At 31.6% G+C, this 16,023-nt stretch overlaps 1 protein-coding gene across 2 annotated transcripts in view; it reads left to right on the top strand.

Annotated features, from left to right (window-relative positions):
* Nucleotides 1-16,023, top strand: part of CDH12 (cadherin 12) — a 274,173-nt gene that overhangs the window by 203,359 nt on the left and 54,791 nt on the right. For both annotated transcript variants that reach the window (XM_065874328.1, XM_065874329.1), the window contains one exon: nt 12,554-12,741. In XM_065874328.1, the coding sequence (XP_065730400.1) occupies nt 12,554-12,741 (188 nt within the window). The remainder of the gene's footprint in view (nt 1-12,553; nt 12,742-16,023) is intronic.

The raw sequence follows: 16,023 nt of genomic DNA, 5'->3' as shown, positions 1-16,023 counted from the left end.
CTGCCGATGCAGGGGACGCGGGTTCGTGCCCCGGTCCAGGAAGATCCCACATGCTGCAGAGTGGCTGGGCCTGTGAGCCAAGGCCACTGAGCCTGCACGTCCAGAGCCTGTGCTCTGCAACGGGAGAGGCCACAACAGTGAGCGGCCCGCGTACCGCAAAAAAAAAAAAAAAAAAAAAAAAATATATATATATATATATATATATATATATATATATATATATATATACACAAACAATAAATGCTGGAGAGGGTGTGGAGAAAAGGGAACCCTCTTGCACTGTTGGTGGGAATGTAAATTGATACAGCCACTATGGAGAACAATATGGAGGTTCCTTAAAAAACTAAAAATAGAACTACCATACGACCCAGCAATCCCACTACTGGGCATATACCCTGAGAAAACCATAATTCAAAAAGAGTCATGTACCACAATGTTCATTGCAGCTCTATTTACAATAGCCAAGACAAGGAAGCAACCTAAGTGTCCATCAACAAATGAATGAATGAAGAAGATGTGGCACATATATACAATGGAATATTACTCAGCCATAAAAAGAAACGAAATTGAGTTATTTGTAGTGAGGTAGATGGATCTAGAGACTGTCATACAGAGTGAAGTAAGTCAGGAAGATAAAAACAAATACTGTATGCTAACACATATATATGGAATCTAAGAAAAAAAAAAAAAAAGGTCATGAAGAACCTAGGGGCAAGATGGGAATAAAGACACAGACCTACCAGAGAATGGACTTGAGGACATGGTGAGGGAGAAGGGTAAGATGGGTTAAAGTGAGAGAGTGGCATGGACATATATACTCTACCAAACGTAAAATAGATAGCTAGTGGGAAGCAGCCGCATAGCACAGGGAGATCAGCTCGGTGCTTTGTGACCACCTAGAGGGGTGGGATGGGGGGGTGGGAGGGAGGGAGGGAGATGCAAGATGGAAGAGATAGGGGGATATATGTATATGTATAACTGATTCACTTTTTTATAAAGCAGAAACTAACACACCATTGTAAAGCAATTATACTCCAATAAAGATGTTAAAAAAATTCCTGCCACTTTTATACAATCATATATATGTATTTATTCATACTTGTTCATGATTCTTAAGAGAATTGAATGAATTGAATAATACTATCTTTACTTTTCTCAGTCAACAGTGCACTCTATAAGACAAATATCTATATGTATAAATATATTACAACCACAGTAAAATTCCATAATAGGAATATGATCAGAATAATTATTGGCATAAATATTATACAGTTATTAGATCTAGCTGGGATTATTAGGAAATATGAAGGATATAGCATTTAAGAAGAAATATATAGTAAGAATTTAACAGACTGAAAGAGAGAAGGTTGGTTAAGAGTGCCTCACTCCTGAATTATACACATGTATTTATGTATGTATGTATGTGTGTGCTTTTGAGTAGAGAGGCAATATCATAAATCAATATGTTTAAAAACTAACTTTGTTAAGTTGGTAAACACTGAAGTAGAGAGATGTGGCACAAACCCAGGGCAGTTCTTTGGAATAAACAAACAGCCAGAATTGAGAAATACACAGCAGCAGAATGGAAAGGACTTTGTGATCTATTGGATTCAGAGATAAGTAAGATAAAGAGCATGTGAAGAAATTATTTAAGTAGGAGATGGTTTTTCTGCTGATATGCTGAAATTTGAATGGAAATGAGCAAATCATGGCTGAAAATATAGGGAACCTCAAAGAGAAGTCAGAGTCAAAAAACATTTCCGAGAGACATTTAATGATAGAAGTGACAAAGGAAACTTGAGGCATGCATGAAATTAATCAGATTAAAGAGGGCATAATTCTTTAATGTTGAATGTAAGAAAATCTAGGAGGCGGAATGAACAAAGGTATAAAGAGGAGCTTAAAAATCACCACCTCAAACCTTTAATACATATATTTCTGACAATGGTGTATATTTTTAACCACAGTTGTGAAGGTATCCTAAATTCTCATTTATGTCATATGGTTTAAATCTATTTCATATTTGCCTTATTATTGGTCTTAGCATTTATATAGGCAAAGAAATTGGACTTATACAGTATTTATGAAAGTTAAACATGATATAAATAATACTAAAACCATGGAAACAAAATATTTTGCACATATCTATTTTATTAAATTTTGGACACAATAAATTATATCCTTTAACAAATAATGTTTCATGGATTGCTAGTTTTATAGAAAAGTAAATGCAAAAATGGCTATATCATTTTTTTGTATGTATAAAGGCATAAAAATTTAATCTCTTCCCTCAAGCAGCTCTGTGTATAATGGAGAATTATACTATTTGAAGTAAAATGAATGATAGACTTATGCACATGATAATATACAAATGTGTAAGATGGGTACCAAATCATTACAGAGCAGATCTGAGAGGATGTAGAAGGAATTAATATCAATATTGATTTCTGAAACCTCTAAGAAGAGTTAGCCAGTGGAAGAGCAAATGTGTACCAAAATATTTTAGACCATTGAAAAAATATAATGTATTATTTAAAGAATCGTGAAAAAATGGAAGTGCAAAAACAAGAAAAAATTTCATCAAAAAATGACTTGAAGTTGCCATTGAAAGAATGAAGAATAGAATTTATGTAAAGGGGGATTAGGAGCAGTGGGGAAATGAAACATTTTAGGCATAAGTAACAAGATAGGGAAGAGATATGTAGTGTTCAATTATAAAATACAGTCAATTAAAGAAAATTTAAATCATTGTATACATACATTAATGCATTAACACATGATGAATATTTAGAAATAAAATTTGTAGATCAATGAATTTGGTGCTATTGAAAAAATTAATTTTGGTTAAGTTTATTTTCTAGACTAGTCTCGCAATGTTTCAAAAAAATCTGTGAAAAATCAAACTCTTGGTTAAATAAGTATTCCCAGGTGAATTTGAATTTCAAACATTTTTCAGGCCTAGTTTGTAAGATGTTGAATATATTTATAATTTATAATAAAACCTCAGGTGTGACCCATTTTTGTGAAATTATTGGGCAATATCAATGAGAATTATCCATCTACTATGTTTTGTTAGGTGGGTCAGAAATTACATAGACAAGGACAAAAGAAAGGTTTACATGATTAATGGAGGTTTTAAGGGAATATTAAATGTACTCCATAAAATGAATGCACAACGGAAGGTTATTGATGCACTTGAAACGTTGTGCACTCTTGCCAAGATCTACATCATGTTTACTACGTAATGGAAGTAGTGGTTATATAAATCACATATATTAAAAATACATATTTTTGAGAATCAGGAACACTTTTTATTCTGACAATCATTAAGTAACATAAATGGGTTTTTGTTTCATAGTTCATTTGGAATTGGTTTGGTTGGAATTTTCAATACTGGCAAGTGAATGATGAGACAAGGCAAAGCCTGTCAAGCCATCCATTTCCAAACTAAAGCCCCATCTGCACTGGCCCAGTTTGGCTTGGGGGTGGACTGGCAGACAGGAGAAGTCTTAATTTTGCACATGGATCAAATCACTAATTAATATGATATACTGGAAATTTCTGATTTCCAGATCTAGATTTTGGTAATTAAAGTCAACATAAGACTACTATTTGAAAATGAACAGAGAAGGCAAAGCATACTGGCAATGAAGAAAGTCTAAAGGAACAGTGAGAGACAAAGGAAAAATAAGGTTTTTATTACATTTTGCATGTTGTACTTTTTTAGACTAATGGTAACATGATGTGGGATAGTCTAAAAGTTCAGGAAGCTGAGCTATCCCCTCTATGATATTATTTTTTTCTATGAAATATGAGACATGGTCATATGAGATATGTTTTTTTCTTTTATTACCTTTTTATTTTCCATAGATAAGGCAAGATCATTTTGTGTGCTATTATACTTGCTTAAGTAATTAAAACACTAAAATATTTATAAAGCAACATTTTACCTCTCTGTAATTAGACGGTAAATCACACACACACACACATATACACAAGATCACTATTTGAACAATTTAATGTCTGACTTCAATCACTGAATCAACAGTTTTATAGTAATATGCATTTATTTTCTAAATTTTATTTATTTGTTTTTGTTTATGAAGTTTTTATGTTGTTTTTTAAAAGTGTACAATTCGGTGCTTTTTACTATACACAAAAAGTTGTGCAACCATCTCTACTAATTCTAGAATATTTTATCATTCCAAAAAGAAACCACATACCCATGAGCAGTTATTCCCCAGTTCCTCTCAATTGCATCCTCCACTCCTGTGCATAATTTTATCTACTTTCTGTCTCTGTAGATTTACTTATCTGTACACTCCATAAAATGGAGTAATACAATATGTAATCTTTTATAACTAGCTTGTTTAACTTAGCACAGTATCTTTAAAGATTAATCCATTTTGTAGCGTGTATCAAAAAATAGTTCACTTTTATAAATTGACATATATTTGACATACAATATTATGTTAGTTTCAGGTCTAGAACATAGTGATTTGACATTTAAATTCATCACTAAAAGATCACTACAGTAAATCTATTGACCATCTATCCTCATACAAAGCCATGACAGTACCAGTGATGATATTCCCTACTCTGTACAATGACACTGTGATTATTTATTTTATAACTGGAAGTATACACCTCTGAATTCCCTTCACCTATTTTGCCCATCCCTATCACCTTCTTCCCCTCTGGAAACCACCCATTGTTTTTTCTCTGTGTCTATGAGTCTGTTTTTGTTTTGTTTTATTTTCTATTTTGTTTTTTAAATACCAAATATAAGTGAGATCATATGATATTTGTCTTTTACTGTCTGGCTAATTTTACTTAGTATAATACCCTGTAAATCCACCCATGTTGTAGCAAATGGTAGGATTTCATTCTTTTTATGGCTGAGTGATATTCCATTGTATATATGTACCACATCTTCTTTATCCATTCATCTCTTGATGTTCATTTAGGTTGCTTTAATTTCTTGGCTATTGTAACTAATGTTGCAATTAATATATGGGTGCATATAACTTTTTGAATTAGTGTTTTTGTTTTCTTTGGGTATATATCCAGAATTGAAATTGCTGGATCATCAACACTTATTTTTTGGCTTTTTGAGATAACCATTCAGACAGGTGTGGGACAATATCTCATGATTTTGATTTTTACTTCCCTAATGATAAGTGTTGTTGAGCATCTTTTCACGTGCCTGTTGGTCATCTGTACTTCTTCAGAAAAATGTCTTTTCAGGTCCTATGCCTATTATTCAATTTTTTTTTTTTTTTGAGTTTATGAGTTCTTCAAGTATTTTGGGTATTAACCCTTTACTGGATATACCATTTGGAAATATCTTCAATTCAAAAGTGTGTTTTTTTAATTTTTTAATAGTCTCATCTGCTTATTTTTGGTTTTGTTTCCCTTGCTGGAGGAGACATATCCAAAGAAATATTGTTAAGATAGATTTTAAAGAACACATCACCTATGTTTTCCTCTAGTAATTTTGTGGTTTCAGGTCTTAAATTTAAGTCTTTAATCCATTTTGAGTGTATTTTTGTATATCATGTGAAAAAGTAGTTCAGTTTCATTATTTTTCATGTACCTGTCTGGTTTTCCCAGCACCATATATTGAAGAGGTGATCTTTCCCCCACTGGATATTCTTGCCTCCTTTGTTGTAGATTAATTTACCATAAGTGCATGGATTTATTTCTGGGGGGTCTCTATTCTGTTCCATTGATCTACTGATCTAACAGTACCATTGACCTAACAGTACCATACTGTTTTCATTACTGTAGCTTTGTAGTAAAGTTTGAAATCCATGAGCATGATACTTCCAGCTTTGTTCTTCTTTCTCAAGATTTCTTTTGCTATTAGCGGTCTTTTGTGGTTCCATACAAATTTTAGGATTATTTGTTCCTGTTCTGTGAAAAATGGTATTTGTATTTTAATAAGGTTACATTAAATCTGTAGATTGCCTTGGGTAGAATATTTAACAATATTAATTCTTCTAATCCATGAGCATGGTATATCTTTCCATTTATTTGTAAGTTTTCAATTTCTTTTATCAATGTCTTTTAGTTTTCAGAGTACAGGTTTTCACCTCCTTGGTTATACTTATTTCCAGGTATTTTATTCTTTTTGATCAAATTGTACAGAGGATTGTTTTCTTAATTTTTCTTCCAACAGTTATTATTAGTGTGTAGAAATGCAACAAATTTCTGTAAATTAATTTGGGATCCTACATCTTTACTGAATTAATTTATTAGTTCTAATAGTTTTCTTTCTTTTTTTTTTTTTTTTTTTTTTGGTGGAGTCTTCAGGATTTTCTATGTATAAGATATGTCATCTAAAAAGAATAACAGTTTTATGTCTTTCTTTCTAATTTGGTGCTTTTACTTATGTTCTTTTACTTATTTTTCTTGTCAGATTGCTGTGGCTAGGACTTCCAATACTATGTTGAATAAAAGTGGTGAGAGTGGGCATCCTTGTCTTGTATCTGGTGTTAGAGGAAATGCTTTCACCTTTTTACCATTGACTATGATGTTGGCTATGGGTTTGTCATATATAGCTTTTGTTATGTTGAGATATGCTTCCTTTATACCCACTTTGTTAATAGTTTTTATCATAAATGAATGTTGAATTTTGTCAAAAGTTTTTCTGTATGTATTGAGATGATCATATGATTTTTATCCTATGATAATGTGATGCATCACATTGATTGATTTGTGGATTTAGAACCATACTTGCATTCCTGGTATAAAATCCACTTGGTCATGGTGTATGAACCTTTTAATGTATTGTTTAATTTGGCTTGCCAATGTTTTGTTGAGGACTTTTGCATCTATGTTAATCAGGGATATAGTCCTATAAATTGATGCTGACCTCACAGAATGAGTTTGGAAGAGTCTCTTCCTCTTCAAATTTTTGGAATAGCTTGAGACAAATAGATATTAACTTTTCTTTAAATGTTTGGTAAAATCCACTTGTGAAGCTGTCTGGTCCTGGACTTTTGTTTATTGGGAGTTTTTTGATTACAGATTAGACTTCATTACTAGTAATTGGTCTGTTCAGATTTTCTATTTTTTTCTGATTCAGTCTTGAAAGAATGCAGTGCTTCTTGGAATGTATTCATTTCTTCTAGGTTGTCCAATTTTTTGGCATATAATTTTTTGTCATAATCTCTTATTATCCTTTGTATTTCTGTGGTGACATTTGTAACTTCTCCCATTTCATTTTTGTTTTTATTCATTTTAATTTCTTTTCTTCTTGATGTGTCTGGCTAGAGGTTTATAAATTTTATTTATCTTTTCAAAGAACTAAATCTTAGTTTCATTGATCTTTTCTATATATACATATATATATATATATATATATATATTTTTTTTTTTTTTAACCTCTATTTCCTTTATTTCTTCTTGGCTCTGTGCTATTTTCTTCCTTCTAGTAACTTTAAGTTTTGCTTATTCTTCTTTTTCTCATTCCTTTAGGTGTAAATTTAGATTGGTTATTTGAGATTTTTCTTGTTTTCTGAGGTAGGCCTATACCATTATAATCTTCCCACTTAGAACTGCTTCTGCTGTTTCACATAGGTTTTGGAATGTTGTGTTTCGATTTTCAAACTCTGTGGTTGTAACTTCCCTCCTGTTTGCCAGTTATCATCCTGGGGGTGTGGGTCTTGAGTATAATCTATCTCCTCCCCTTCTACCCATCTTGTCGTGGTCCCTTCTTTATATCTTTAGTTTCAGAAAATCTTTTCTGTAAGACTTTAGGTTGTTCTCATAGATAGTTGCTCTGTAAGTAGTTGTAATTTTGGTGTGCCCAAATGATGAGATGAGTTTAAGTCCTTTCTACTCTGCCATCTTGATTCTCCTCTCTATTTTCTAAAGTTGAAATGTAAATATAATATTTCAAGTAATCACCTCCTTAAGTGGTCTCAAGTATATGCTTTCAAGTTCTTAAAAATGTTTAACATTCTTATCAATTTGAAATAATTTCTACTTAGGCCTAATTACCTCCAACTTAGTTATTTGTTACATATAGATACATTTTATGTGCAGCTGAACATTGACTTCTTATGTATTGTTTTTCAGTAGCTTTAGATTAGTTATTACTATAAGCATAAAATAAAATGTATTTCAAAAGAGAAGTTGTAATGGATTATTCCATCTTCTTTTTATTTTCTATTCTTATGGCTGAATGTTGTCACAGTACTGTATAATTCATTCATTCATTTAATGTATTTATTCAGGTCCTATAATCTTTATTTCTGATTAAACTGTAACATATTAATTTGTATTTTGTTAAGTAAATATATATTTTTGGTGTTTTCATCAATACTTGGAAAGTTTCTCAAAGAAAAAGGAAGGAAAATATATAACCTTTGTCCTTAGGTATTAATGAATGTGCACACATGCACACACACACACAGTGCAAGTTCTAATAATCAAAGTATAACTTTTTGAGTAGCATTAGTTACTTAGAGGATGCCCACTTAGCCTATAATTAAGTAACAAATACTTTTACCTTTGGAATTAACAGGGCACATTACCTGTAAGAAGCTAGAGAATTTGATAACTATAATTCTACCTTAGTTCACTACATGCAGTTTTCTCCTTTTCTATGGGAACATGGTTATTTTTATTCAGCCTAGCACGCATATTTGATAACTATGTAAGTATATATTCTTATTGACTCTGTGAATAATTTCTTGTTACCTGTCTTCTATCATAATGTGTGTTGTAGAGGTAGTGCCATTAAGATGTTTCATATGTGTCAAAAGTAGGATGTCCAGAAAATGATGGCAGTGTAATTACATGGTACATCATAAGCGATCCAACTTTGGCACAGGTGAAGAGTTACTTCAGTTTTGAATTAATCTTAATGACCCTAGCTTTATTGCTGTTGAGTTTCTAGAAACGATAAAATGTCAAGTCATTGGAAATAAAATGACAGAACCTAAACAATCTGACAAGACTAATGCATAGTTTCTCTGACTTGTTCCATGTTCTGTAGACTTTATTGCCAACTACAATGTTCTACTGAGAAATGCTTGTCTTAATGAATGCATCTTCCACCTTACTACAATGTATATCTGTTATGCAAAGAACAGAAAATTCAGTGCTCTCTATGTGTTTGTTTTATGTACACTAAAACATCAATGTAGAAAACAGATGTAAGTGGAGAACACTGTTTTACTTCTATTATATCTTAATTTTAGTAGGGCATGTTAGTTGAATGCTATTAATTCCATCTTTTTAGGACAAGACTAATATTTCAATTTAATGACAAGTTTTCCAGTGCTGTTAGATAATTATGAATTTTGCAGGCAAACTACATGCTGACAACTTTTTCTAAAACTGCTATTTAACTTATATTGATAGAGGATTGCAAAGTATGGCTGTCTTCACATTTATTGTTATTAGCCTCGTAAAATGTTCTTTTATAAAACATAAGAGTCATATCTAAGCCTATAGTCTTGAAAAGGCATATAGTCTTTCATCTATGGTCTGTATTATCTGATGTCCTTTAGCTAGCCTCTCAGAGTTTAAATTTTTTTCTGACATCGAAAGGTCTCAATTCTGGCTAAACTCTTCACCTTCACTAACCATAAGCCTAAGTGATAACACCAGACTAGATTATTTCCCTTGATTTTTTGATTCTATTATTTTTACTTTTAAATGTTCAAATGAAAAGCGAACTCATAAACCTAACACGTAACCTAAAGTTGCTCCCCCCGAATAACTTGGATAAAGTAAGCAGAAATTTTCCAAGCTTTTACGTTAGATGCCCATATTTTCCTAAAGATTCCATTCAACCCTCCCCTTTCCCCAGTGATGCAACACCATCACTATCATGCACTGCTTGACCATGTTTTTAACTTGAAATCCACTACACTTGACAGCTCCCTATCTCTCTCAAATCTCTGCTAGCTATGTCTTCAGTAATTTTTAGTCATGTTTCCTAACTAAATATCCTGTTAGAGGAGCATTTATTTTCCAACATAGACCTCCACTGCTCTATTTGGAAAAAATCAAGAACTTTCCTAACACTTACTGATGTACTGTTAGATTAGACCATGACAGATCACACTATAGATTCAAGGCTTTTGGTGTTTCTTCATTTCAATATCACAATCACACAATGAGACACAAAGGTTGTAGACACATTTCTGGTAAATCATAGGTGCTAAGAAAGGAAGAAAAAAGGAAATAAAAAATACTTCACATGTTCTATGCCTTGTCCTCTTTCTTTGGAATTTGTCACTGAGAAATTTAGTACAACTTTATATAACTGTGTCACATGCTTTCTTGCCACGTTAAACAGGAATTCAGGCATCCTTCTGTTTGCTAATATCTCAGGAGTGCTTCAGTAGGATTAGAGTTTAATATGGCTATTGTGAAACACATGCTGTATAGAAACTAGGTTGCAAAAGCCACACTATGCCTTGCTTACTAATCATGGCTATTTGAACTCAGACAAATTCCCCTTGGATATCTGTCTTTACCCTTTTTGGAGGCAATGGGTATACAATGTAACCCATAATTTTATTCTTTTTCTTTGCTCGTGTTTTCTCACATTCAAACCCTGCTTTGAGTTCACAAACATTGGACAACTCTATAGGATAGCACTCTCTTAAGTGTTTAGGGAATAAAGCCTAATGAAGCATAATTATAGTCTATGAAAAGTTGCTAGTTTGATAGATAAATATGAATTCTTCAACCAAAATTATTTTATAATGTCTACATAACACTCCATTGTTGCCACTTGAAGTATTTTTATTTGGTATCTATTTATTTATTTAATATTTACATTTTCTCTTTTAGAGAGATTTCTCATATCTTGTTTGAAGGCAGTTATACTGTTAATTAACTATTAAGTTAACTAATTAAGCAAGTATTTTATACCACTGTAAAATTTACTTTCTGTCTATTACATGGAAACAAACAATTTTAGGTAAATACTTAGCTCTCTTGAGACTAAATATATTATATGTCCCGTTGAGGTAATGTCCATTGGATGGATATAAATAAGGCTGATTTTAACATTATAGGAGCAAAAGGTAGATATCCTTTTTGGGGGCAGTGGGTAGAAAGGCAGATGGCAAGATTTAAGTGCTTCCTGGGCTAATGAAATTGGAAAATTTTGTAACCGGTTGTGAAACAACAATAGACCTCTAAAAATAACTGGGAATAAAGAATTGACAATTTGGCAGAATCTTCATAAAATGTGAATGATTATTTTTTCTCATATCTCAAAGGAAACAATTGAAATACTGTAATGTAGCTTGTTGAATGGACTTCAGCATCCAAAAAACATATTAAAACCTTTCGAATTTAATTGCTATAAATGTAACTAGAATTTCAAATCAAATTAATTACCCTGGTTGCTTTACTCATGGGAAAGTAGAATCCAAAATCTACTAACAGAAGTTTAAACTGGTGTCAATATTAATTTAAACTTTATATTTTTGTGTTTAGTTTTGCTTTAGCATTTGCATTTCCTCCTATTTTCTTTCTTTCCATTTTTTTGATTTAGACAGACTCCTGTTTAACCTATTAATATTTATATTGGTGAGATATCAGTAAAATAGCCCATATTTTTTTCTTCACGTTATACCTTACAAAATTTTGTAAACTCTTTTAAACAATGTATATATTTTCATTTTTGTGAGATACCATAATTTTTCTTGATTCTATTATATTTTATATAGATAGAGATTTTTATAGGTTTTTCTGACTCAGTATCAAATTTATAGTAATGTCGGTGCTCCGCCTGGTGGTACACAATAAGCATTTTACTTTTCTCTTTTCCTTAACGTTAAAAAATTGGGAGAGAGAACTTTATATCCTGACTTTAAAAGTGTGTAAAAGTACCTGGAAGGGAATCTACTAAAAATTTACTAAGTATAAGTTGAATATTAGTCTGTAGTATACTATACTTAAATCCATTGTAGATTAAATATATGTACATGTATTTAATACAGATATAAATATATACACTTATCATTTTACAAGTAATTTTTAGTTTAATGATTTATACTTATTGAGGAAATAGTTCATCTATTATTATATTCATTTACATATATGTTTTATATTGTTGTGTGTTAGGACACATAGCCTTATTTTTCTATAAATATCTAAATATCTGTCTTCTATCTATCTATCATCTATCTATGTATCTTTTTAATCTATGTCTTGTATCCTGGATTCTTTTGCATTAGTATCAGTTTATTTCATGAGTATTCCCACCTTCACATTTGATACTGGTTACACTTAGATGGTGTTAGTATGTACAATATTTCTTCACAGTAATTTTAATTTAACACTTCCTACTATTTATAATGACCAATTGAAATTCTACAGCAGAATTTATTGAAGTGAAAAGTGAAATTATTACTCCTAATTATAATCTTTAACTGGATAGCAAATTGCCTTTCAATTTTGCACTATTATGTTTTAGAGTTGATTTATTTTCTGTAGACTATATTTTCAAGGCTGGTAATCTTATTATGTACTTTACTAACTCCAATGTATACAAAAATTATATATATCTTATCAGGCATTTTCCATCTGAAAGTTCCTGAGTCTTCCCCTATTGGCTCAGCTATTGGAAGAATAAGAGCTGTGGACCCTGATTTTGGACAAAATGCGGAAATTGAATACAGTATTGTTCCAGGAGATGGGGGAAATTTGTTTGACATCGTCACAGATGAGAATACACAAGAAGGAGTCCTCAAACTGAAAAAGGTACATAGACATGTTTTTCAAAGTAGATTACCCAATAAAAATTAACGAACAGAAAGACTAAAACTTGAAAATGACAGAAATTTTAATTTTTCTTCAATGAGCAATATTTTAAATTAAAAAAAGACCAGATGACTATGAAGTATTCACTCCCAGAGACACTTTTATTCTGTGATTCACCAGGTATATATTTTGTGTTGAAAAAATTAGGTCTATTAATTTGCTTAAGTCCTTAAAAAATTCTTACCAGAGTCTAGTTTTAATTTAATTTTTTAATGTTATCAACTCAGACGAAAAGGTTAATTTAAAAATAAGATCTAGAAGTAAACTCTATGCACACCAGGCTTGGTCTTGCCCCTTTTATTACTTTTCTGAGAATATAAATATCTAATTCACACATTGTTTGTGAGCCTGGACCTCAGACTGGAAGAATTCTGATATGGGCGAGCGCTGCTACTGGCAAGTGGACGAATGAGAATGGGTAGCGCTGGGTTTGAGGGGCTATGACAAGGGAAGTGAAGAGAAAAATTACCGAGAAGGAGGGAGAGGACAAAAAGGTGAAACGCGGTGGGAAGCCCTCGAGTAATGTTAAATTGTTTTATATAAAAGAGGATGGAGAGCAAAATTCAAAATATTGGAAATGAATCCTTATCTCAGTGTATGTAGTTTGTTTTTTGTCAGGTAGGGTCATGAAAAAGAAGAATGTAAATGTGAGAAAGAGAAAAATCATGACTGTATTTGGGGTGTGTAGATTATTTCTATAACAATGAGGTAAATTATAGGAATTTCCAATAATACAGTGCAGGCAAAAAAATGAACTTCATTTAATTTAGTACAGTTTTTCCCTCTCCCTATTATAGCAAAGTGCACTCTATTTATCCCAAAAGGTGGTATACCATACACATTTAATTTTGATACTTGTGATTATTTTAACCTGCAAAAAGTATTTTTACATTCAGTCCCATTAATCGTGCTGCTGTTTCCATATTTGTTCAGGAACTCTGAATTTTATCAAAGAAACAACATATGTGGTAATAAAAATAATCCTGAAAAGAAACAGTTTTCATGTAGATGATTTATCAACTTTTAATTCCTATTATTGCAAGAAAATTGTGCTTTGTCTAGAAATTAATTTAATCACATGGTCCCATTCAGCAAAATTTTTCATTTATGCTAAATTTTCAGAGTATACCTAGAAAAAAAAATTGTGTCAAATGTTTATTCCATTATTATTTTGTTGTGGTTTTGCTTGTTTTTCTTTTTTCTATTCAGTAACAAATCCCTTAAAATCTTGTCAAAATTTTTAAAAAATGATCTCAATATATAACAATGCTTAAAAGGTGTAGAGATATTAATTCATATTAAACAGATATAAATTCTCTTAGTAATATGAGAAATAATAGAAAATATTTTATATCAATGATTCATAAAACTTAAGTTTGAAATTAAATATATTTACAAAGTAAAATTGAGATACAAAAGAGTTACATTGTGTATAATATATATATTTATATTAATTTATGTTTACAGAGATACAATGAACGCATTTTATATTTACACATAGGATTTTATATTTTGTATTGATTTACACTTATTTACTATCTATGCCAATAAATAATCAATGTCTTAGTGTCAGTCTGGGAAAATGTATGACATTTTTTTTTACTTTTTAACACAATTGAAAAGGGAGTAGTGTGCTAACTATAGAACTTTATATTACCATGTCAAAGTGGATTAATCATTGAAAGTAATGACGCAGTCATATAAATCAACTTTTTGTAAATACTTATTATGCATAATCACTAAAGCAAGAAGAATATATCTTCTGCCTTTTTAGTGTATGGAGATGTCATAAAGAGTGAAAGAGTCTTATTTATTTTGCATTCATTTTGTTTATTTTTTTATTTTCTAGTTTTTAACTAGATTAAAAGTGATATTTGTGAAATTATAGCATACCTTTATTAAAATGGATTTACATATAATGTATAAAATAGTCTGGAAAATATATCTCGAAGTAAATATATATATATATATGTTTATAAATACATATATTTTTCCTCCTGCAGTGGATAAGTAACCGTTGCCCATTTTGCTGGCATACAATTTGTTATCTAAATAAAGCTCAGGGTCCATAACTAAAATTCACTCCTTCATTCACCGAACATTGATGCAACAACCACTAAATCCTAACCCATTCTGGACTCTGGGGGGCAGTGAAGGAAACAGACACATTCACTCTGCTCAAGCAGCTACTGTTCAACCAGGGAAGTTAGACAATAAGTAAATTTAAAAGCACTGTCAGTGTTAAATTTAAGTTTGCAAAACACAAATCAGGGTAAAAATAAGCAATTTAGAGGGTAGTAGCTCTCCTACAGTGAGGTAGTCAGAAAAGACTTCTCTGTTAGGATAAAATTTCAGCAGAGACCTGAAGGAAGCAAAAGATGAGCCATATGGTATCTGAGTGATGTGTGCTCCAGAAAGACTGAGCAATTGCAAAATCCCTGAAATGAAAGTGTACCGGGCAAGGAGGCCAGTGGCACTGAGTACAGTAAATGGAGGGGCCCATAGCTGGAGATGAGGTCAAATATGCCGACGAATGTCCCATCATGGAGATCCTTGCAGACCAGGCAAAGGACTTGAATTAAATCGTGATATGAGAAGACCGTGGCAAATTTCTATCTAAATTACCATTACCCTTGGTAAAGCCAGGATACGCTGACTTTTCTGAGGCGAATAATGACTAAGGAGTAAGGACAGAAATAGACCAGTTAAGAGACTATAGAAATAATCCAGGAAACCAATGATGGAGATATGGTCCCTGATCTTTATAGCAATGAAAATTGTGAGAAATGGTGAGATTCTGGCTAGATTTTAAAGGAACGGCCCAAGTATATTTTTATAAATATTCTTAACATCCGGTAAATTGTCAAACATTTGAATAGATTTGTTTTTAGCATTCTAATTTGTTTTACTCTCTAAATAAGGAGACACCAGAGGTAATCCATACCAGCTAACCTCTTATTCTGTTGGAAAAGAAAATTGCAACCTACAGACTACATTTATAAATCTGTAAAAAATAACTCAGGGGAACATTTTTGTAACAAAAATTTGAAATTATCTATTTATCTATCTAACTACCTACCTATCTACATATCTGGTGTATGTATTATTTTGAGTAAGTGTGTGTGTGTGTGTGTGTGTGTGTGTGCGCGTGCACGTGCTCCCATACATATATAGATATATGACTTGAATAACTATGGCAGTATATTTTTCTAAAAATAAAAC

Source organism: Phocoena phocoena, chromosome 3 (genome assembly GCF_963924675.1).
Source record: "Phocoena phocoena chromosome 3, mPhoPho1.1, whole genome shotgun sequence".
NCBI classification, from domain to species: Eukaryota; Metazoa; Chordata; class Mammalia; order Artiodactyla; family Phocoenidae; genus Phocoena; species Phocoena phocoena.
The sequence above is the reverse complement of the archived record's forward strand: the minus strand, read 5'-3'. Positions and strand labels throughout refer to the sequence as shown.